The sequence below is a fragment of the Heteronotia binoei genome, chromosome 3 (assembly GCF_032191835.1).
Source record: "Heteronotia binoei isolate CCM8104 ecotype False Entrance Well chromosome 3, APGP_CSIRO_Hbin_v1, whole genome shotgun sequence".
NCBI lineage: Eukaryota > Metazoa > Chordata > Lepidosauria > Squamata > Gekkonidae > Heteronotia > Heteronotia binoei.
Window position 1 is genome coordinate 152,061,860 of NC_083225.1, and position 24,100 is coordinate 152,085,959.

The 24,100-nt window shown below is 40.8% G+C and overlaps 1 protein-coding gene across 3 annotated transcripts in view; it reads right to left on the reverse strand.

The window, feature by feature from the left end:
* LSAMP (limbic system associated membrane protein) overlaps positions 1-24,100 on the reverse strand; it is a 2,408,919-nt gene that overhangs the window by 378,063 nt on the left and 2,006,756 nt on the right. For all 3 annotated transcript variants that reach the window (XM_060234657.1, XM_060234655.1, XM_060234656.1), the window contains one exon: positions 14,930-15,162. In XM_060234657.1, the coding sequence (XP_060090640.1) occupies positions 14,930-15,162 (233 nt within the window). The remainder of the gene's footprint in view (positions 1-14,929; positions 15,163-24,100) is intronic.

Below are 24,100 nucleotides of genomic sequence, written 5' to 3' on the forward strand. Positions count from 1 at the left end.
AGTTGTGGCGGCCTAGGAAGGGAAATTCCCCTACCAGTTTTTGGTGGTGTGCCACTGAAAACAGTGCACAGGGTCAGGAGCCTGGGGATGCTACTGGAGTCTTCTTTGTCAATGGAAGCCCAGATAGCAGCCACTGCTAAAACTGCCTTTTTCATCTTAGGCGGGCGAGGCAATTGGCTCCCTTCCTAGAGTGTGATGATCTGGCAACAGTGATCCATGTAACGGTCACCTCGAGGTTAGACTACAGTAATGCCCTCTACATGGGGCTGCCCCCGTGCCAAACCTGGAAACTACAGTTAGTGCAGAACGCAGCAGCCAGACTGTTAATGGGACTCCCTAATGGGAGCATATACAGCCTAGGCTATGGGAAGTGCACTGGCTGCCAATTGTGTACTGGATTTGTTACAAGGTGCTGGTTATTACCTTTAAAGCTCTATATGGCCAAGGACCTGCCTACCTTAGGGACCGTCTTTTCCCATATGTTCCCCAGAGAGTACTGAGATCTAGCTCACAAAATCTGCTGACCATCCCTGGGCCGAAGGAGGCCAAATTGAAAGTTACGAGGGAGAGGGCCTTCTCGATTACAGCCCCCACCACTGGTGGAACCAGTTACCAGAAGAAGTATGGGCCTTGCGGAACCTCAACCAGTTCTGCCGGGCCTGCAAGACCATCCTCTTCCAGCTTGCTTTTTAATGTGGAATTATTGTACCATCGACATGAAAAACTGCGTTATATCAAGATTGTAGCACCAAATTAAATTGTGGTTTTAAAATGTTAGTTTAATTGCTGTTTTTAATGTAATTGTATATTTAATTAAGGAACATAACTGTTATGTAATTAGGGTATTTTATTATTGTACTATTGTAATGTTGTAATTTATTCTATGTAAGCCGCCCTGAGCCTGTTTTGGCAGGGAGGGCGGGATATAAATTAAAAATTATTATTATTATTATTATTATTATTATTATTATTATTATTATTATTATTATTATTATTATTATTATTATTAAAGGGCACCCCTATATAAGATTGCTCAATAGTATCCGCCAGCAGAAGGAACAGAATACAACTCTTGAAAGGTTTAACCTCTTAGATTGGGGGTGGCAGAAGGGAATGAATACCCTTAGGAACCAAAGCTGTACCATTTGCATCTGCAACCTTGCAAAAGAGACTAGGGCCTTGGTTGAGGCCATGAGAGTAAATCCAGTCATAGTAATGATAAGGATCTTGATATGGAGACCCTGTAGGAGACCTGTGTTCATAACCATTCAGAGCTGAGGATAACAAGGTTTACTAAATCTGAAGGGTCAAAAATGTATGAAGAAGCCTGGACCAATGTTGGTTCAGGTGTGAGGACTTTGCCCTTCAGCATGGAACTCACTGACAGGAAAATGACCTTATGGCTAAGTTGTCATTGGAATGGGTTAAGTAACATGTATGTTTGTCAGGCTCAGGAATTTTTGCCCCATAAATTGTATGTTTCTAATCTACATTTCTAGTTTTTGAGCCGTATTTGACAGTTGTTTGGTCTCTTTCTTAATTATTTTTCTCTGGAAAAATACTGGGCTTACAGGGGAAAAAACTGCACTCTGTTTTCTCCAGAAGGAGAAAATTTTCTACTCAGGAAAGTAAGATTTTTTTTTTCCTTCTTAAAAGGAGCTCTGACTATAGCAGCCTTTCTCAGATGCACCAGAGAGAGAGCTGAGGAAAGGGTGGTCCTTCTCCTCCTTTTCACTCTGAAAAAGCCATGAAAACAGCATTTTTTGGGCGGGGATGCCTTTTAGAAGAGCCCCGTGGCACAGAGTGGTAAAGTTGCAGAACTGCAGTCGGAGCCCTCTGCTCACAACCTGAGTTCAATCCCAGTAGAAGCTGGTTCAGGTAGCCGGCTCCAGCTTGACTCAGCCTTCCATCCTGCTTCTGAGGTCAGTAAAATGAGTACCCAGCTTGCTGGGGGACAGTGTAGATGACTGAGGAAGGCAATGGCAAACCACCCCATAAAAAGTCTGCTGTGAAAACGTTGTGAAAGCAACGTCAGCCCAGAGTCGAAAACGAGTGGTGCTTGCACAGGGGACTACCTTTACCTTTATCTTTGAGTGCCTTTTAGAGCTTCAAAATTCTGTCTGCAGCTGGCCTGTACTTGTGTAGAACCCACATACCACTGTATAGTTACCATGACTTGAGGGCTGTTATTTGAAGGCACATATGAATATACACTATTATCTCAAACTGTTCTTCAGATAGACATTAAAAAGCTGAAACAAGCTGGAAGAGGTTAAGGAGTAAAGAAAAAAGTAGCAAGATGGAGTGTATGATACAATGTTTTTAATGTCCACTCTCATATTGGGTGATGATTCAGTCTGGACACACAAAATCTACATGTGATCATATGTATCTCAATCATACATGTATACTTCATAGAATTTGTGCTCTTCTGTCAAGACAACTACAGCTTCCCAGAATGTATACATATGTATACATGTGTGTGCGTGTGCACGTGCACGTGCACATCTATGATGGTCACATTTCCAACTTTCCTATGTGAAAACATTTTCCATTGGAAAAGCATAACATAACAAGTTGTGTTGATATCTGTCCATCTATGATTTGCCATCTGCATCCTTTTTGCTTTTGGCATATGCGTTTTCAAATCTGGAGTGTTTCTTACTGACTTCAGTGAGACAGCAGAAAAAATGAAGCTGCATTTTACTGTGTCAGATCATTAGTCTACCAAGATCTATATTGTCTACTATGACTGGCAGCAGCTTTTCGGAATCTCAGGCAGAGATCTTTTATATCAGCCACTATGAGATCCTTTGAACTGCAGAGGACAGAGACTGTACCTAGGGCATTCTGCATGTAAAGCAGATGTTCTACAACAGTGTGGTTAGTATTTAAGCCTTAACTTTTCTGTCCTGATTTGCATTTAATTATATAACTACATGGCTTTAAGATATAAGCTATGCACTGCTTTTTGAATTAATATCTAAACACACAAACTTCAGGTATATGAAGAAGCATCTGTCCAGTAGTAAAGATCAGCAGTCATAGTGAATAAAATACTCTAGACGTTTGACATACATGAATTTGCAAACACCTACTCATAGTTGCCAATTTATTAGCTGGAAGAAGATTGCACATGCAACCTACAGCCCCAATTCACCCTAATGCAGTTGATAAAAATGCATCAAGCCAAAAAAATAAAAAAATAAACTTCAGTTGGTTGCAAATAGAGGTAAATTGATTGTTCAGCTACAAACAAAGGAGGATTCTGGAAATGTTGAGGAAACTGATCTAATGATAGTGGAAGCTAACTTTTTGCAGCCACAAAACATGTAATATAACAAAGTGAGTGCCAGACTTCAGTATCTGTGAGTATTAATCGATATGGGGGGAGGGGATGGTGAAATCCGAATGGGCATGACTATTGCTGTCCATTCAAATGCTGAATTCAAGCAGATAATTTTAGTGTGAGGCCAAGGGAATTTTGAATAAATTATCAAGTCAAATTTTGAATAAATTATCAAGTTACCTGTCCACCCATCTACAGATCTAATAAATTTGGCATCTGTTGTGTTCATATGAATTTAGTTGCTGCAGAACTTTATGAGAGTAGATTACTATTTTTGAAAAGTACACAGGGATACAAGCACACTGATTCCAGAATGAGTTGGAGTCTGACTAAAACATCCTGAGAAGTAAATATGAACATAATAATCCAGAAACAACAATCACCAGAACAACACTGGATATCTTGACAAAGTAAACAACCTCTTAGCAGTTTTCAAAATATTACATGGGCATAAGGGATGTAAAATAATATATATATTGCATATACATGAGCACATTAGAAAAGATCAGTGTTAAGTATAACACATCAAAAAATGCTGTTCTTCATTTAAAGATCTATTAAAGAATGATGGCTCACCAAATCTAGAGAGGAAATGAAAATGAATAATGAGTTTAAATTACAGGAAGATAACTTTTGTGGACGGAATACAGTTCACCAATATAATACAGACTCTAATGTCATGTAGGGATGCAGGTGACCAAGGCAACAGCCTTGAGTACCTAAGGATCAAGGGTCAGTATCACTCAAAAAAAAGGGCTGTCTAAGTAGTATGTCACTCACTGTCTCAGGCATAAGCTGAGACACTGGAGCTGCCCAGTGGCAGGCAAGAAAGTAACAAGCCAGACAGGCAAATCACAATTTGGACTGCTGCCTGTACAGGTCCTGGAAGAACTTATAGCCAAGACAAGTGAGGAAGGCCCAATGGCTTATTTGGGAATGAAAATATGCTGCAACAAAGAGCCCTAGCACATTGATTAGAAATTTCCCAGCTCCATCTGTCTTGGACAGATAAACATGCATCTGTTACAAGAACTTTAGGTAAGGAACAGCTTATTTTTAGAAAAAGGGTTGAATAGCAGATGACTGGTGGCATCAAGGACTCTCATCTTTCTTTTTGGTGTCGCTTATTCCAAAGGTCAACAATGTCATTTAATTTTTTTTTTAAAAAAGCTTTGTTCAGAACTCTTAATAAAACTCTTTTTAAAAAAAAAAAAAGAGAGAGAGAACTATCACTGAATCTTTTTATTGAGCCATGTTGCGTGACCATCTGCTGAAAGCCACTATTTGAAAAGAGTGACCTTGGTAAGAACATTTATTCATTCCACTAGTGCTAACAGAAGTTCCACAATGTCACCCAATGACACCCAATGTCACTGGGTAACAGAACTATAGGAGAGAGAAGTCATTGATCTGGTTGTTATTCTTAGCACTGAATCATATTTTTTTTCCCCTCACAAAAGAAACCCTGAATGTCCCCAGAGACATATACACAGAGATGACTGTAAAGCAGGTGATCACGGATACAGACAGTACCAGTATCTGTGATTCAGGTGGCTGGAAAATGTACAACTATAATCCTCATGGGAGCATGAGAGTTATTACCAATTGAAGATGTAATTGCCTGTCTTTACACTTGATGTTTGTCAACATTACGACCTGCCCAATGTAGAACAAAAAACTGGCTGGGTAAACCAGCTTGCAGTTGACTTCTTCTGGGTCCTTACCTACAGTATGTTTTTTTATAAAATCACAAAACAGTTTGATTTTGTAATTCTTCCACATATTGCTGGTTTGTAGAGAGTCAAGGGCATGCAGCCTCCAAATAGAGATGGCTGGTTACCACCTCTTGGTTTTGTGCGCGCGTGTGTGAGGGGGGAAATCTTTTTCCACTGATGGTAATTTTATCTTTACAATTACTAGAGCAGAGCAGCCTTCACAAAAGACTGCATTCGCATGAGTTCAAAGGAAACTTTGATTGTGAAAAGCTTTGGTAGGCCAGCACTGCTGCAGCTGAGGTGTCACTAAAAGCCTACTGAAATCCTCCGATTTCAAGCTCTTCTCCCTTTTTATGGCATTTAATTCCTAGCGTATCTTGCACTGCCAATTATTGTTTTCTTTTAATAAAGCTGTGAATAAATCTGTCGAAGCAGAGAACTAGGAGTGCCAAGCAGTGAAGAACACAGGGGAGCTTTGCACATATTTTAAATGACTAAGGACTAATTTATGTTTATCCCATGTTAGCTGCAGCTATCACATGTTAGCTTGGCTGTGTGAAAGTGTTATTGCAAATTAGCAGTCAAGGATACAGCTTTCTTATCAGTGCAAACAGATACAAAAATTGTTTAGAGATAGACACTGTAAATGCTACCTGAGTAAATCATGTGAGTTGGCTCTAATGTGCTTCTCAATATGTCTGCAGTCATGACAACCCCAAGTGCATGAAACATATGAAGCTGACTCATAGAAAGTCAAGGTCAACACTGTCTGTTCTCTCCATGGTCCCAGTTAAAAGTCCTCCACATACTCTACCACAGGAGATGCTGGGGATTAAACCTGGAACCTTCTGCATGCCAGGTGCATGCTCTACTGCTGAGCCCCTTTGTCCTTGGAGGTTTACAAAGAATATACCATCTTAAATATCTGTAGTTTGATTCTCTTAAACTTGGAGCAACTTGTACATTTAAAAAAAAAAATACACGCATACATTTTTCTGTTTTTATGCCAGCATTCTTCTAATGTGGTGCACAGTGCTCTCTTACCTTACTTTGTACTCATAAAAGTCCTGTGAAGTTGATTACGTTGAGATAGTGAATGGATGAATGGATTGAACAGGGATTGGAACCCACATCTCCCAGATCAAACTCCAGCACTTTAGCCAGTACATAGAATGCTTTTTAAAAAAATTATTAAAAAGAAAAATCCTGCATAATAAAATCCTTTGGAACATTTTATAGCTGTCTAGCCTCACACTACTGACTTGATCCAGTATCAAAACGCTTATTTGAGTTTTTTTTTTAATGTAGCTTTGATGAAGTGCCTTTTTGAATTCATTTCAAGATGATGCTTCCATCTTCTTAAATGGAAATGTTCCATTTCCATAGCAGTAATATTTAAAATTATATTTCTACATAGAAAATTAGGTAAACAAGGAAGACTGTCTCTTCACTAACTCTTAGCCTTTGAATGAATGGATAAAACTGTATAGTGGTACTTTGGGCATCACAAACATATTACATCATTCTACCAAGTCTCCACAGATATATTTCACCAGTTCTCAGAGAATTTAATGAGAATCCCATCAGTTTCTAGGAAATTCAGCACACTGGCCCTTCCCTTTAAAAACCCGTCTACCATCATTTGGTACAAAATTCTGCATCAAGGCTCACCTCTGGGGTCAGCTACTCAGAGCATATAATTCCAGTGCTGCATCAATGGCACTGGTTACCTATCTGCTTTGGGCTCTATTAAAAGTGCTAGTTATTACCTTTAAACTCTTTTATGACCTAATACTCTTGTATTTATTGAATCACATCTCCCAGTATACTCTCGATGCACCAGCTGAGTTCTCCAGAAAGATTTCGTCTTATCATGCCTTCCTTTAGGAATATCCATACAGTTATAATTCAGTTGCAGACTGCTTCCATGGTGGGCCCACCCATTTGAAATTGCCTCTCAGAGTGATTTATCAGAGAGGATCTTCAGTTCCTGCATTTAGAAAGGCATGTACTACTGAGAGCCTTTCGCTGCTTATTTCTGTACTAAAAAAACCCCTTTATTTATTTATTTTTAATTCTAGTTTGTGTATTTTAATTAGGATTTATTTATTAGATTTATATCCCACCCTCCCCCACAAGCGGGCTCAGGGCAGGTCACAACATATTGATTTACACAAAATAAAATGCAGCATTAAACAAACAGTACTTTAAGCAAATTAAACTAAAATAACATTAAAACAGAGTTACAACCGGATCAAAACAAGATGATAAGTATTCAGGCTGTACATAGCATTTCCAGGAAGAAGCTAATTTAATGATGATTAATAATACTAATGATCCTTTGTACACTTTGAGCAGGGCGAGTCACATCACATTGTGCACTATGAGCACAATAATGATCCTTTGCATACTTTGAGCAGGGCAAGTCATATCACATTGGGCACTCACCAAAAGCAGTGTGAAACATGTGAGCGGGGTGGTGTGTGCTGAGGGATTGAGGGTACAGCCTAGGGATGGCAGGGATTGGGGGAAAGCTTCAGTGGAGTAAAATGTCATAGAATTCACCCCAAAAAGCAGCCATTTGTTCTATAATTTCTGAGATATCTCCAGATTCTACCTAGTGTTTGGCAACATTTTAATCTGTATTTTACTAATTGGACTGGTATACTTTGTGTCCCTGAAACCTCAGTGTTGTATTATTAGCTGCCTTGAGTCTGAGGCAATAAGGAAGGATGGAAATGTTTAAATAGACAAATAAGGCCAGATACCAGGATACTTGAAGGGCTATCTCCTTCCATGTGAGTGTGCGGGACAGTTAAGATTTTCAAGAGGGTTCCTCCTCCACATGCATCCACCTTCTGAAGGGAAAAGGGTGAGCCTACCAGGGAGAGGGTTTCCTTAGTTAGGTGTCCCATTAGGACTGTGAGATGGGAGCAGTAGGGACATGCTGTGGGGAAGATATGACTGGTAGCCCTGGTGTGAAGATGCAGCTTTAGTGTGACCCAAAACTGATGTGAGGGCAACTCTCTAGCATTGGGATGAACACTAGAGGGTCACTGAATATGATGATGTCATTTCTAGGTCATGCTGGAAGTTGCATAATCACCCTTGGGGTTTCCATCACACACCCTCATTTTGTCCACCATTCTTCTTCTACGTATCAACTGAGTAGCAGTGGGCAGTGGTGGCAAAAGGAGGGAAATCTACCATCCATGGTAATGTGACTGGCAACCTTATGTCTCTTCTATGAAACACCCTTCTGTTTATGTTTACTTGAAATTGTCTCTTTTCAGTTTCAGGTACCAGGAAAAAAGTAATTCTATTTTCCCGGGCCTTCAGCAACAGGTAAGGTTATATTGTTTGTTTGTTTTTCATTTGCCCTCATTTTTTTCCAAGAGCCTGCTGTTTTTTATTGCCTTCTGCTGATTGCTCATGTAGTTTTATTGCATTTTAGATAATGGTTATTTATCTATTTATTTAGATAAAGAAAATTGGAGAACTCAAGGGAACGTTTTGTGCAAAGATGGCCATGATAAAGGACAAAAATGGTAGGGACCTAACAGAAGCAGAAGAGATCAGGAAGAGGTGGCAAGAATACACAGAATAATTATACAAGAAGGGAGCACTCCCTGGAGAAAATCCTGGTGCTAGGAAAGACATAAGGAAAAAGAAGAAGGGGACGGCAAAAGATGAGATGGCTGGACAGTGTTACTGATGTAACAAACACGAATTTGAGCAGACTTCGGAGGATAGTGGAGGGCCTGGCGTGACTTTGTCCATGGTGTCACAAAGAGTCGGACTCGACTGTGAGACTGAACAACAACAACAGATAATGGTTTAAGATTATTTGAACTTTAAGCATAAATTTGTTTTCTACAACATTTTGGGGATGTTTTTGTTGTGAGCAGACACAAAACTGACTAAGTAAATAAAAATGTTCAGGTTATCAGATGAATCGGACATCACTCATTTATATTTCAGGCGTTGTAGGAATTATCCACATGGAGTAAACTAACTCAGAATGATGTTAGGTGTCTCAGTCAGTTTAAAAGGCCTGGTAGGTTAAAAACAGGAGATCTCTCTCATAGTCAGGCTTTGCCATCATTCAAATGTCTGTGATAACACAGATAAATCAGCAGAGTTGAAACGTATACTTCCACATGCATTGAAGCTAGAAAAATGTAATTGGGGCCTGCTGTGTGTGGACGTGTTGTTATTTTTAAAGTGTCTCCCATAGTGGATTAAATCTCACCCACTTCTGTCATCTTTTACAGAGCTGCATAATAACAGCACATTAAAATAATATTTCCTCATTTGTAATGTCTGTCACTTCTTTACTTCATTCCTGTTGTGCCCTGCACAGCTAGTGGAGATCAGAGGGCCACTCCTCTAGCACTAGGATGCAAGGAGATGTTAGCTTTTATTTTTATGTGCCTGTTTGTAAAAGTGTAGGAAGTAACTCTTTCACTAAGACATGTACATAATTGAGACATGTGCCCACAGAGTTCAGCACCCAAATACACCAGTAAAATACATTAGTATTGCCGGGGGTGGGGGGGGGATTCATGTTGCATGTGCATATAAGTATACTCACCTTATATTTGTGTGATCCTTCTTACTTTAATAAAAATATTGAAATTTGAAAAAAATGCATGTTTTTTCAGCTTTTTACAAAACAAGCAAATTTTTGTGGGAAAATATATATTCCGTTCCTTATGTGATCACAGTGGGATTAAAATTACTAATTCAGACTAAAATCTCTTTTGGAGAGATATTCAACTGCATCCCCACCAAATGTGATTTTCCAAATGGGGAGTAGATTCAGGTAGACAAAATGAAACCAAGAGTGAGTAAAATAAAGAATCTGGTGCCAGAGATAGTGATGGCCACAAGTGCAAACAGCTTTAAAAGGCAGATTCATGGAGGATTCAGAGGCAGTCAACCTCTGAATACCACTGCCAGGAGGCAACATCAAAGTAAGGTCTCAGTCTCTATACCCTGTTTCGGGCCATCCAGGGGAACTGATAGGCCACTGTGTGAGACAGAATGCTGGACTAGATGGACCATTAGTCTGATCCAGCAGGGCTCTTCTTATGTTCCCTGTTTCTCTTTGTCCAGGACACTGTGACTCCTCCTCTTTATTCAGCTGCCTTTATTATAATGACTCCAATAGCCCTTCCAACAGATAAAATAACTTCCATGTGTGCAAATTAATATTCTGAACTGTTTCAGAAATGAAATCTTGAACTGCAAATGATCAGATGCTTAGGATGCTATGCAATATTCCGTCATATTCGAAGATCTTTACTGACTACCTGTGAAAATTCTGAATGCTGTGTAGAACATGGATGTAAATAGCAGTAGCTTTCCAGTTCTGGCACTCTTATTTATATTTCAGTGCTTGAGCATAAGTTTAGCACACAGAACATCCAGGGCTCAGTCACTAGCATCCCCAGTTAAATGATCACAGGTTGCAGGGTCCAAATAGACTATTGGACTATCAAAGTCAGTATTTATATGTAATTTTTCCTCTTGGATTAGCAGTTTACAATATGTGCTCCTCTCCATAATGATAATGTACGTTTTCTTTCCCTGACCTGGATGGCCCAGGCAAACCCGATCTTGTCAGATCTCAGAAGCTAAACAGGGACAACCCTGGCAAATACTTGGAAGGGAGACCTCCAAAGCAATAACAGGACTGGGACAAAGAGGCAGGTGTACCCAAGCCACTTCTCAAAAACATCTAGGCCCCAGTAGGGGTCACCAGAAGTCACCATGACCCAGGTACACAAGCGTGCACATGCATACCCCTTTAAAAAAGGACAATATACAGTATGTCACAGAAGTGAGCACACCCCCTCACATTTTGTAAGTATATCTTTTCATGTGACAACACTGAAGAAATGACACTTGGCTACAATGTAAAGTAGTGAGTCTACAGCTTGTATAACAGTGTAAATGTGCTGTCCCCTCAAAATTACGCAACACACAGCCATTAATGCCTAAACTGCTGGCAACAAAAGTGAGTACAACCCTAAGTGATAATGTCCAAATGGGGCCCAAGTAGCACTTTTCCCTCCCTGGTGTCATGTGACTTGTTAGTGGTACAAGGTATCAGGTGTGAAGGGGGAGCAGGTTATCACTCTCACCCCCTCATACTGGTCATTGGAAGTTCCACATGGCATCTCATGGCAATGAACTCTCTGAAAAACGAATTGTTGCTTTACATAAAGATGGCCTAGGCTATAAGAATATTGCCAAGACCCTGAAACTGAGCTGCAGCACGGTGGCCAAGGCCATACAGCGGTTTAACAGGACAGGTTCCACTCAGAACAGGCTTCACCATGGTCGACCAAAGAAGTTGAGTGCCCATGCTCAGCATCATATCCAGAAGTTGGCTTTGGGAAATAGATGTATGAATGCTGCCAGCATTGCTACAGAGGTTGAAGGGGTGGGGGGTCAGCCTGTCAGTGCTCAGACCATACGCCACACGCTGCATCAAATTGGTCTGCAGGGCTGTCATCCCAGAAGGAAGCCTCTTCTAAAGATGATGCACAAGAAAGCCCGCAAACGGTTTGCAGTGGAAAAGCAGACTAAGGACATGGATTTCTGGAACTATGTCCTGTGGTCCGATGAGACCAAGATAAACTTATTTGGTTCCGATGGTGTCAAGTGTGTGTGGTGGCAACCAGGTGAGGAGTACAAAGACAAGTGTGTCTTGCCTAAAGTCATGCATGGTGGTGGGAATGTCATGGTCTGGGGCTACATGAGTGCTGCCGGCACTGGGGAGCTACAGTTCATTGAGGGAACCATGAATGCCAACATATACTGTGACATACTGAAGCAGAGCATGATGCCCTCCCTTCGGAGACTGGGCCGCAGGGCAGTATTCCAACATGACAACGACACCAAACACATCTCCAAAATGACCACTGCCTTGCTAAAGAAGCTGAGGGTAAAGGTGATGGACTGGCCAAGCATGTCTCCAGACCTAAACCCTATTGAGCATCTGTGGAGCATCCTGAAATGGAAGGTGGAGGTGGGCAGGGTCTCTGACATCCACCAGCTACGTGACGTCGTCATGGAGGAGTGGAAGAGGACTCCAGTGGCAACCTGTGAAGTGCTGGTGAACTCTATGCCCAAGAGGGTTAAGGCAGTGATGGAAAATAATGGTGGCCACACAAAATATTGACACTTTGGGCCCCATTTGGACATTATCACATTTGTTGGCAGCAGTTTAGACATTAATGGCTGTGTGTTGCGTAATTTTGAGGGGACAGCACATTTACACTGTTATACAAGCTGTAGACTCACTACTTTACATTGTAGCCAAGTGTCATTTCTTTAGTGTTGTCACATGAAAAGATATACTTAAATATTCACAAAATGTGAGGGGGTGTACTCACTTCTGTGACATACTGTATGTTTTCCTGACAAAATCCCAGTTTCATCCCTCCAGCTCTCAGTGTTGTGGTGAGCAGGTGATATTAAAAGGGCTACAATGAGTAAATTCTGCACAAGAGGCTTCTGAATTGTTCTTTATTCTCTTCCTTGTGCCATCTCATGTCAACGTACTATTCTGCTAACCTAATACTGTCTATTTTGATTGGTAGTGGTTCTCCAAGACATCAAACTTGGGATGGGTGACTATGGATCAGAGACAGAGCATCTGCTTTGCATGTAGAGGCCCCAAGTTCAATCTCCAGTCAAAGGGCTCAAGTAGTAGGTGATATTGAAGACATCTTGAAGAGCCACTGCTGGTAGAGCAGACAATACTGACTTTGACAGCCCAGTAGTCTATTTGAGCCCTGTTACCTGTGATCATTTAACTGGAGATGCTAGTGACTGAACCCTGGATGTTCTGTGTGCTAAGCTTGTGCTCAACCACTGAACTATGCTCCTGGCTCAGTTTGACCACATGCCTGTGAACTTGGCTGTTACTCTGGGGACTTGACTGAGGCAGCAGTGACAGTTTCTGATCTTGAACTTTGTCTCTTTTGTGTGGAGGAAAGCTGTTTCCAAGTGATTTGGCATGGAGGATGTAAGTAGATTGTGCTTTTAGTGACTTGTTTCAAATAACTAAAGTCAAGATTAGCGCTATTTTTACACATGACATTTTAAAATGAAATAAATTAATTAATGAGTTCATTGCATTAAAGAAATATAGTTAAACTGCCTTGCTTTAATCATTATCCAAGAACTGCTGTCATTTATACTAGTCACATCTGACTAATCAAGGACACCAAGAAGAAAACTGGTGATCAATATAGCATTACACTGGAAGAAAGAAGGAGATCTGCAAATCAACACCCAAATCCTCAACACCAGTTTATCAGGAGATAAAAATACATGGCTATTTTTTTTTCATTTGATAAGAACCCTAATTCACATGGACCTCATATTTATGCTGAACCCAGCTTCAAAAAACAAATAAATTTAGAGTTTATCTGGAAATCTTATGTGGAGAACATCTGGAGTCCTAAAACTGCTTTTCAAAATCCCAATAAAATATTGTTTACAAAGTTTGTGTTCCATGGAACATTGGAGGAAAAATGCAGTTTGATGGATATTTCCAATGTCTGAGGAAGTGTTGTTCCATGCTGTAAATAACAGAATCATAGAATCATAGAGTTGGAAGGGACCTCCAGGGTCATCTAGTCCAACCCCCTGCACAATGCAAGAAACCCACAAATACCTACCCCAAATTCACAGAATCTTCATCGCTGTCAGATGGCCATCTAGCCTCTGTTTAAAAACCTCCAAGGAAGGAGAGCCCACCACCTCCCGAAGAAGCTTGTCCCACTGAGGAATCGCTCTAACGGTCGGGAAGTTCTTCTTAATGTTGAGCCAGAAACTCTTTTGATATAATTTCAACACACTGTTTCTGATCCTACCTTCTGGGGCCACAGAAAACAATTTCACCCCATCATCTATATGACAGCCCTTCAAGTACTTGAAGATGCAAGCCTTCTTTTGGTCTTAGAAGAAAAACAATCTTCAACTAGCTAGTTTTGCTTTACATTTAAGAAGCTCCATCATAGACAAGATAAACTATTTCTTTGGCTCAGTGTTCAGTTTTAAAATGATAGAATCATAGAGTTGGAAGGGATTCCCCAGGGTCATCTAGTCCAACCCCCTGTACAATGCAGGAAATTCACAAATACCTCCCCCTAAATTCACAGAATCAGCATTGCTGTCAGTTGGCCATCTAGCCTCTGTTTAAAGACCTCCAAGGAAGGAGAGCCCACCACCTCCCGAGAAAGCCTGTTCCACTGAGGAACCCCTCTAACTGTCAGGAAGTTCTTCCTAATGTCGAGTCTGAAACTCTTCTGATTTAATTTCAACCCACTGGTTCTAGTCCTACCTTATGGGGCAAAAGAAAACAATTTCCCACCATCCTCTTTATGACAGCCCTTCAAGTACTTGAAGATGGTGATCATATCACCTCTCAGCTGCCTCCTCTCCAGGTTAAACATTCCCATCTCCTCCAACCTTTCTTCATAGGACTTGGTCTCTAGACCCCTCACCATCTTCATCACCCTCCTCTAGTCCCATTCCAGTTTGTCTATCCTTCGTAAAATGTGGTGCCCAAAACTGAACACAACACTCCAGGTGAGGTCTTACCAGAGACCATTTGACGCTATCTATTCATGTGCTATATATAAGTTCATAACCATACAGTCTTAAATAGAGTTACTTGAATAGATTTAAATGGACTTCAAAGGGTGCACTGAGTCATGATGGCTATATACATTACATATTGTTAATTCTTACTATCTGGTCATCAGATGAACCTCATAGCATCTCTGGAGAAAACCACTGTTCACCCCCAAACTTTGCTTCCCTTCCAGAAACCATTTCTTACCTTGAACAATCAAATAAACCTGGGAAGTCTTGGGATGATGCAGCGTTTGCACTGAGCATGTGTATGATCCCTCATCATAGACATCCACTTTCTGGATTCGGAGGCTGTATTCCAGAGGAGTGCGTTTCTCAAGCTCTACCCGGGGGTCCAGTGACCATTTGTCTTGACCAGCAAAAATGATGCCTGAGCGATTTAACCAGGCCACCTTGGAGCTTTTGTCTTCTATAAAACACCTGCAAAGATGAGAATGAAGAATTTGGTTTTGTTTTGTTTTTTTAAATCTGTTTAGTTTAGTAAACACTCTCCATGTGTGCAAATTTTTCCTGAAGCAGCCCTGTTCCCATCATCATCATCATCATCATCATCATCATCATCATCATCATCATCATCCATGTTGTCTTCTTTTTAATGTACATGGCTTTTTAAATATATTTCCCCTGTGTTTGTCATCACTACCAGCTCTTATTATCACTGTGTCAGATATGGAACTGGAACTGCAAGCAACTTGCCCATTGAGTAGTATCCATGAAAGAGGTAGAACAAATGCTAGCCTCACAGTTCTTAATCCAGTTCACTGTCCATTCACCACAATGGCACAAATGAAGGTTTTGAAGAAATTATGTTACTGAAACTCTTGAGCTTCTCTAAAATGCAGCAGTTGTGGGTGACTGAAATGGACCAGAACTGAGAAACTGCATTTTAGCTCTCTCACCTCTGACTGAAAATGCTACATCATGGACCGTTTTCCCCTTATATGCTTTAAATTGTTAGCCACCTTGGTGGCCCTTTAAAGGCAGAAAGGCAGGATATAAATTTTGTAAACAAATTAAAAACCAGGAACAATACAGATACTTGTCTTCATTTTTTGCTAGGACTTTAAAGCAGCTTGAGAAAGAGGGAACATTTTCAATTGGAGAAATGACATAAGCAGGAAGTTGTTAAACCCCTCTTCCTCAACCCAATGGGGTCACAGGGTAGCTACATTATCATATGCAGTTTGGTACAGTTACCTAAGGCACGTCATGCCACAAGCATTGCCTACACAAAGCTTTAAAAGATTATATTCTATTCGCCTTTAAATGCCCATTAACAGGTACTCCATTTCAGTTTTGTACCTTAAAATGAACTGTACTAGCACTATTTTCCCGCACATGAAAGGAGATCCAAGTAACCTGTTAATATTTCTTATCTATAACCATTCTCCTGCCTACCATCTTCCTTCTGAAACTGCCCATGCTATCTTTACCTAGTGGAACAATATTTCATTTTCCTCCTCAAATGTACCCAAAGGCAGCAGACTTCAAATATTCCTATCACCTTCCAGTCAGTGGAATGTGAGGTCAGGGTTGTGAACTATATTTTTTTCCTCCTAAAAATTGTTACAAGACAGCATCTGTTACACTGTGCATCTGCTCTCCAGGACTGGCTACCACAATCTCTTTTTGGCATTAAAAATGTGTTCTGTCTGCATATTTTCCAAGTTCTAGACAGCTTTTAACCTTTCCTGAAAATGAGATGGTACCTGCCCCTGAGCCAACATCAGAACTGCATATCTACTGTGTTTGCTGCCTCCACAGTTAAGGAATTATGCTCAGATTTCACCAACCCCATATAGCTTGCTTAATATCCTCAGACAACCAGGTGACACCAAGGTGAGAGGAGGGAGGTGAGGTATGGAAGTAGCACACACACAGAGTCACAGTATGGTCTGCCACCTGGCAGGCCCTCAGTAGCAACAGCTGTCGGTAACAGTAGGATGGACTGACAGCCCTCTCTGGCTAAATTAGTCATTCAGTCTCTTTATGCAAAAGCAGAAAGAAGCTCACACAAAGTCAAACCCAGCCTGAACCCAAAGGGTAAAACCAATAGAATAGAATATATACAATATATTTCTCCAGGTTAATTAAACTGGAATACCTGTTGCCTGATGAGTACACTATATCTGGGCCAAAAGCGCTCTAATGCCTAATACAATAGCATTGCTAAAGTTGACCTGTGAAAACAGAGACAAAGACTGTTTTCGCACACAGTTTACCTCGCAGTCGCAATCCTGTTCCCTCCGCAGCGTCTGGTCGGATTTCCCACCATCTGCGCCGAAGTTACAGGAAGTGCCGCAGCTTTTGCGTAGCAAACATAAACCGCTAAAACCCAGTTTACGTTTGCTACGCAAAAGCCGCAGCACTTCCTGTAACTCCGGCACAGATGGTGGGAAATCCAACAGATGCTGCGGAGGGAACAGGATTGTGACTGCGAAGTAAGCTGTGTGCGAAAACAGTAATAGAGAAGGTTGAGCAGCTGGAGGATTGAAGGCTGTTGGAAGATTCCTCTGACCCCCACTGGATCACCAGCCATAGGAAGGGTGTTTGTTTTTTAATTTTAAATAATTTATATAAGCCCTAATCTGGCTGGCTAGCCTACTTTTGTCAGATGTGAATGCTTTCACTAGCTGGCCCTGGATGGAAGACACCAAGGAAGTCCAAGGTTGTTACGAAGAGGCAGGCAATGGCAAAACACAACTCTTACAGGGTTGCCATAAATCTGCTACAACTTGATAGCACTTTCCACAATGGGATATCAATCAATAAAATAAGGACTATATTTTCTGCCTTATCTATGATTAGTACTACTATTCTGCTGCTTTTTTTATTTCTAAACAGTAGCTAACACTAACTGCGCTATGTGCAAGCATCATGCAGAAATGGTATGGGTACTATACAAAGGGCTTAATCCTCATTAGAAAACAGGATAGGCCAAGGAGCTCCAGCAAGTGTACTGCACCAGCATGGAAGCTAAATGGCTTGTTGTATTCAACCACACAGTTCTGAGGAATCAGGCTTTTTGGAAGAGAGGATTATTGTTTCTGCTGATTTTGTTTTCCCAATGAAGACCCCAGCTTTGCCCCCAGCCCTCTTCTAGATGCTCTGCTCTCCAGGAACAAAACTGAGATGTTCAGTGGGTTGCAGTCCTGCAGAAGCAAGGGGAAGTGGGGAACTCCTGTTCTGGTAGGTCTGCTACACAAGTGGATCTTCTTGGATACAAGCCAACTGGATTTAGACAAATTGTACAATAAGTGTAGACATAACAATCTTGGCCTGTGGTAGTGATAGGAAGCTTTTCTGTTTTGCAATAGATTAAACAAGATGTGGGCTCATTTTGGATGAGGCCTGACTTAGCGTGTCTTTTAGGGATCCTTATTTGCCAGGACTATGATTAGTAATCAGTAATCAGTGGATTAATTATTCAGAAGATGAGTCCTGGGATCTCAAGATCCTTTAGAATAGAGGAGCCTTTCTCCCTGGACCAGCTGAGCAAGCAGCTTTTGAGATAACACTTCTTGCATGTAGCTGGTACTATATGGTACACCTAAAGTGAGATCAAGTTGGTTCAATCTTGCAGAGATTCTGTGAGACTCGTTGGAAAGCAGTTGGAAATACTAAACCCTCATTATATTTTATCATGCTTCATTTTTTTTCTTTCCTATTTGGTCTCTGGAGGGCCGAATCTTGGCTTTCTCTCTGATTAAGGTTTATGTGTGTAACCAATAGAGACTGCTCTATTATCTTGTTATTTTCCTTCTGAAGAGCAGCAGATTCAACCAGGTGGCCATTAAGGTCCAAGTCTGCAACATCTATTTTTGTTTTAATTTTTATTGCTCCATGACTGATGAACAGCTTCACAATCTAGTTCAAAAATGAACTTTCGGTATTTTTTTAAATGATGAATTGGATATGAAGCGACATTTCAGTTGCTTCTATTTCTCTCCTGTTTAACTAAATAAAAGCTTCTGGTCTCCAGGGCTCTCACCTTTTGTCAGCTCTGTTCACACAAGTGTACTTTTAGAGAAAAAGAATGAAGATTGGAGTTTAAAGATAAGAAAACAGTTTGACAATGCAGTTTCAAATGGTTGCTTGGGAGAAAATAAGACATTTACAGAACTCTATAGACCTCAGAATGCTGGTCTGATCCATATGTTAAGATCACAAATAATACTTTTTAGTAACATTCTCTTGACCTTCCTATCCTGCTTGAGTCCACCAGCAAGCTTACATCTACATTATTCTGGGCTTATTTCTGCCCCCAGAGCATGCCAAGATGTGCACACACACACACACATACAGAAGAAGTAGGTTCAGCTGAAAGCAGAGACTAATCCACCATGTCTCAGCTACCTTCATATGTAATTTTGAATTACATATGATTCTGAATTTCTTATACCCGCTATTTCAGTCTTTGAATCCCTCTTTTAATTTCACTTCGTTGTGCAAATAGAACCCATGAGTCCTTACTATCATTGTATTTGCTATTCTGCCTAGGGCTGCCAAGTCTAATTCAGAAAATATCTGGGGACTTTGGGGGTGGAGCCACGAGACTTTGGGGCGGAGCCAGACTTTCCCAATTCCAAAATAAATGCATAAAAATACAGTAGTACAGTTCACCTGAATAGTCATCATTTCCTCATCCCCCAATAGCTGCAATTCTAGTAAATGAAAGTGTAAACACACAAAAAGCAGCCAAAATGCACAGAGTTTGCAAGCTCACATTTTTGTGATCTCCCTGGGGCTTTACTCACAGGAACTGCTGTTCTTCAGGCTAACACAGGCAAATAAAAAGGGAGAGAGGTGGAGTTTTCCTCTCTCCCATAAACAGGCTCCTATACAAAGACCCTGAAAACAATGCAAAACAAGCACAGAGACACACACACACTATTACTGCCTTTCCTACAAAGACTTCTGAAAAGTACACACACACTCTCTCTCTCTCTCTCTCTCATTGGGTCTGGTTCCTCCACAATGACATCTGAAAATTACAACGGCTACGCTGCTCTCTCTCTCTCTCTCTCTCACACACACACACACTTGCTCTGAAACAAAAGCAAAACAAACGGAGTGACTGTGTTCCCAGAGGCTGCTGCTTCCCCATGAAGTATTTCCTGCTCAACTTTAAAGGCACACACAAACATTTTAAGACTTGTTTCTAAACCTGCAGGAGATGTAGAGGTACTGGTGGCTGTGGGGGTGGGGCTTCCCCCGTTGGCCAGCTGGCTGGGGGCAGGGGGAAGCCTGTAAAATCAGGGGATCCCCCACTGGGACCTGGGGATTGGGAAGCCTAATTCCGCCCATCAGTAAAATATAAATTTCATTTTGTGTCAATAAATCAGTACAAACAAATGTACACTGTACATATATTACATATAAAACCTGTATATACATTTGCAATGCCAACAAAATATAGAAAAAACCAAAACCTCTAACAAAATGGTAAACATATATATAATTTATGTATAAAATTTTAAAAAGAAACCTAGTGCTACACAGAAGACCTAGTGCTTGTTGTATCCAACCACACAGTGCTGCTAGGAAAACTGGTCATTGTCTGGCTGACCTTACTATATACTTTCTATTTCACATAAATGGAGGGTGCTCAAGGCCCAGGAAAGTTGAATTCAAAGGGCACTTGCATAGATTTCATTAATTTCAGTCTCCATCCTGCTGCAATGCATCCTATATGAATGAGTCTGTGATGATCTTTTTAGAGGAAAAAAAATCAATGAGCAGATGTGAATTTCATACTCATAAACTACAGTAACATTTGACCTTATGATCACACCTTAATGAAGATTTATATAATGATAATCAGATGGGGTAATAAGTGTTAATTCAATATTAACAGAATATTAACTTGCAATTTACACAATACTCAGTCAGCCACTACATAACATCCATCAAATATTATGAAGCTATAAATGTTTGTTAATAATCAATGAACACAATCATAATTAAAGTTGAACAATGTAATTGGCAACCTAATTGAAGGCTACTGGATAGTCATAACAGACTAATTTTTCCCCAGGTCAAATGTATTTTATACCAACAGTTTCACAAGGTAATCATGTTTGTCTAGTTGGAAGTAATCTCTACTATGTTCAGTGGGATTTAGTCCTTCAGAAATATGCATGGGGTCACATCCTTAGGTCAAAACCATGGTTTAGCTTTTGTCTATAATGGAGTAGTCCAAGCTTATGTCCATGTATGCTAGTGGCCAGTCAGCTCTGAGCATCTCCTTTGGAAAAACAGATGACTAACTGCAATTTTAAACAGTGTCACACCCTTCTAAATTTCTTTACTTTGGTGGATTTAGAAGGATGTAATTTTGTTCAGGACTGCAATGTCAGGATCCCATCATTCACAAACAGAGAGACAGTGACACAAGAGCCTCTTCCTCGTAGTACAATGTATATGATTATTTCAAACCTATGGGAATGACTTAAATGATTTTTTCTCACCTGACTGGACCCTGCCAAGAGAAAGCATATTGATATAATCGGAGAGACCCATGCAGTCAGCCCTGTTTTGGCAGACTTCTGCATCACGTGAGTTTCTATCACACTAACCATGAGACTGGAACCAAAGGTTACATTCTGTTCTATGTGAAAGGGAATTTTGAATAGAAATCTATTGCTTAGAACAAACCCATTATGCCCCCTACATGATCACAAAAGGTATCCTTCCATTTTAATAAACAATTAAATTTATCAAATGATTAATTAATTAATTATATTAAAACATATCCTGCCTTTCCTCTTGGTTCAAGGCAATTTCATCACCTTTGTATCCAGTTAAAGGACCCAATCCTTGGAACACATTACATAAGAACATAAGAGAAGCCATGTTAGATCAGGCCAATGGCCCATCCAGTCCAACATTCTGTGTCACACAGCGGCCAAATATATATAGATATATATATACACACACACACACACACACTGTGGCTAATAGCCACTGATGGACCTCTGCTCCATATTTCTATCTAACCCCCTCTTGAAGATGGCCATGCTTGTGGCCGCCACCACCTCCTGTGGCAGTGAATTCCACATGTTGATCACCCTTTGGGTGAAGAAGTACTTCCTTTTATCCGTTTTAACCTGTCTGCTCAGCAATTTCATCGAATGCCCACGAGTTCTTGTATTGTGAGACAGGGAGAAAAGTACTTCTTTCTCTACTTTCTCCATCCTATGCATTATCTTGTAAACCTCTATCATGTCACCCCTCAGTCGACGTTTCTCCAAGCTAAAGAGCCCTAAGCGTTTCAACCTTTCTTCATAGGGAAGGTGTTCCAGCCCTTTAATCATTCTAGTTGCCCTTTTCTGAACTTTCTCCAATGCTATAATATCCTTTTTGAGGTGCGGCGACCAGAACTGCACACAGTACTCCAAATGAGACCGCACCATCGATTTATACAGGGGCATTATGATACTGGCTGATTTGTTTTCAATTCCCTTCCTAATAATTCCCAGCATGGCGTTGGCCTTTTTTATTGCAAACGCACACTGTCTTGACATTTTCAGTGAATTATCTACCACGACCCCAAGATCTCTCTCATGGTCAGTATCTGCTAGTTCACACCCCATCAACTTGTATTTGTAGCTGGGATTCTTGGCCCCAATGTGCATTACTTTGCACTTGGCCACATTGAACCGCATCTGCCACGTTGACGCCCACTCACCCAGCCTCAACAGATCCCTTTGGAGTTCCTCACAATCTTCTCTGGTTTTCACCACCCTGAACAATTTAGTGTCATCCGCAAATTTGGCCACTTCACTGCTCACTCCCAACTCCAAATCATTTATGAACAAGTTAAAGAGCATGTGACCCAGTACCGAGCCCTGCGGCACCCCACTGCTTACCGTCCTCCACTGCGAAGACTGCCCATTTATACTCACTCTCTGCTTCCTATTACTCAGCCAGTTTTTGATCCACAAGAGGACCTGTCCTTTTACTCCATGACTCTCAAGCTTTCTAAGAAGCCTTTGATGAGGAACTTTATCAAAAGCTTTCTGGAAGTCAAGGTAAACAACATCTATCGAGTCTCCTTTGTCCACATGTTTGTTCACCCCCTCAAAGAAATGTAACAGGTTAGTGAGGCAAGATCTTCCCCTACAGAACCCATGCTGAGTCTTCCTCAATAACCCATGTTCATCAATGTGCCTACTCATTCTGTCCTTGATAATGGTTTCTACCAACTTTCCCGGTATTGAAGTCAGACTGACTGGCCTGTAATTTCCCGGATCTCCTCTGGAACCCTTTTTAAAGATGGGGGTGACATTTGCTACCTTCCAGACCTCAGGAACAGAGGCAGATTTCAATGAAAGATTACAGATTTTTGTTAGAAGATCCACAAGTTCAACTTTGAGTTCTTTCAGAACTCTCGGATGTATGCCATCCGGACCCGGTGACTTATTAGTTTTTAATTTGTCTATTAGTTGTAGGACCTCCTCTTTTGTCACCTCAATCTGACTCAGGTCTTTCAACACCCCTTCCAATATTAGTGGTTCTGGGGCGGGCAAACACTTCTCATCTTCCACGGTGAAGACAGAGGCAAAAAATGCATTCAGCTTCTCAGCCATTTCTCCATCCTCCTTCAGTAATCCTTTTACCCCATGGTCATCCAAGGGCCCCATTGCTTCCCTGGCTGGTTTCCTACTTCTAATATATTTGAAGAAATTTTTATTGTTGGTCTTTATGTTTTTTGCAATATGCTCCTCATAGTCCCTTTTTGCCTGCCTGATAACAGTTTTGCATTTGATTTGCCACTGCCTGTGTTCCCTTTTACTAATCTCACTTGGACTGGTTTTAATAATCAGAACAAAACTTAGTTCCAAGGATGACAGCTGTACTTAGAAATTGCTTTATTTATTCTTATTACATCCAACTTTTACACCCTCCCCCCTAAAAACAGGGCTCAGGGTGGCATACAACAGTAATAAATTTTTCAAATCTTATGAAAGAAAATAAAAATTTCCAGAGTCAAATAATACATAAAAATACAATTTACAGCAGCCTAAACTGGTCTGATGGTAATAAGATCCCTAGAAATAGCCCCATAGAGGAAGGGGGTGGGGAAAGGAAGAGGAGTGCCAGACTAGTGGAGAATTGTTGCTGTCCTCAACCAAATGCCTTACATGCCTTGTGGAATGGCAAAAAGTCCCTCAAGCCACAGATGTTATTAGGCAGAGAGTTCCACCAAACCTTGGCCCTAGTTGAGGACAGCTGGATGTCTCTTAGGCTGGAGAGCATCACAAAGTTCTTATCACCTGAGCATAAAGCTTTTCTGGGGGTATATCAGGAGAGATGGTCCTGAAGGTACATTGGTCCCAGACTGTTAAGGGCTTTG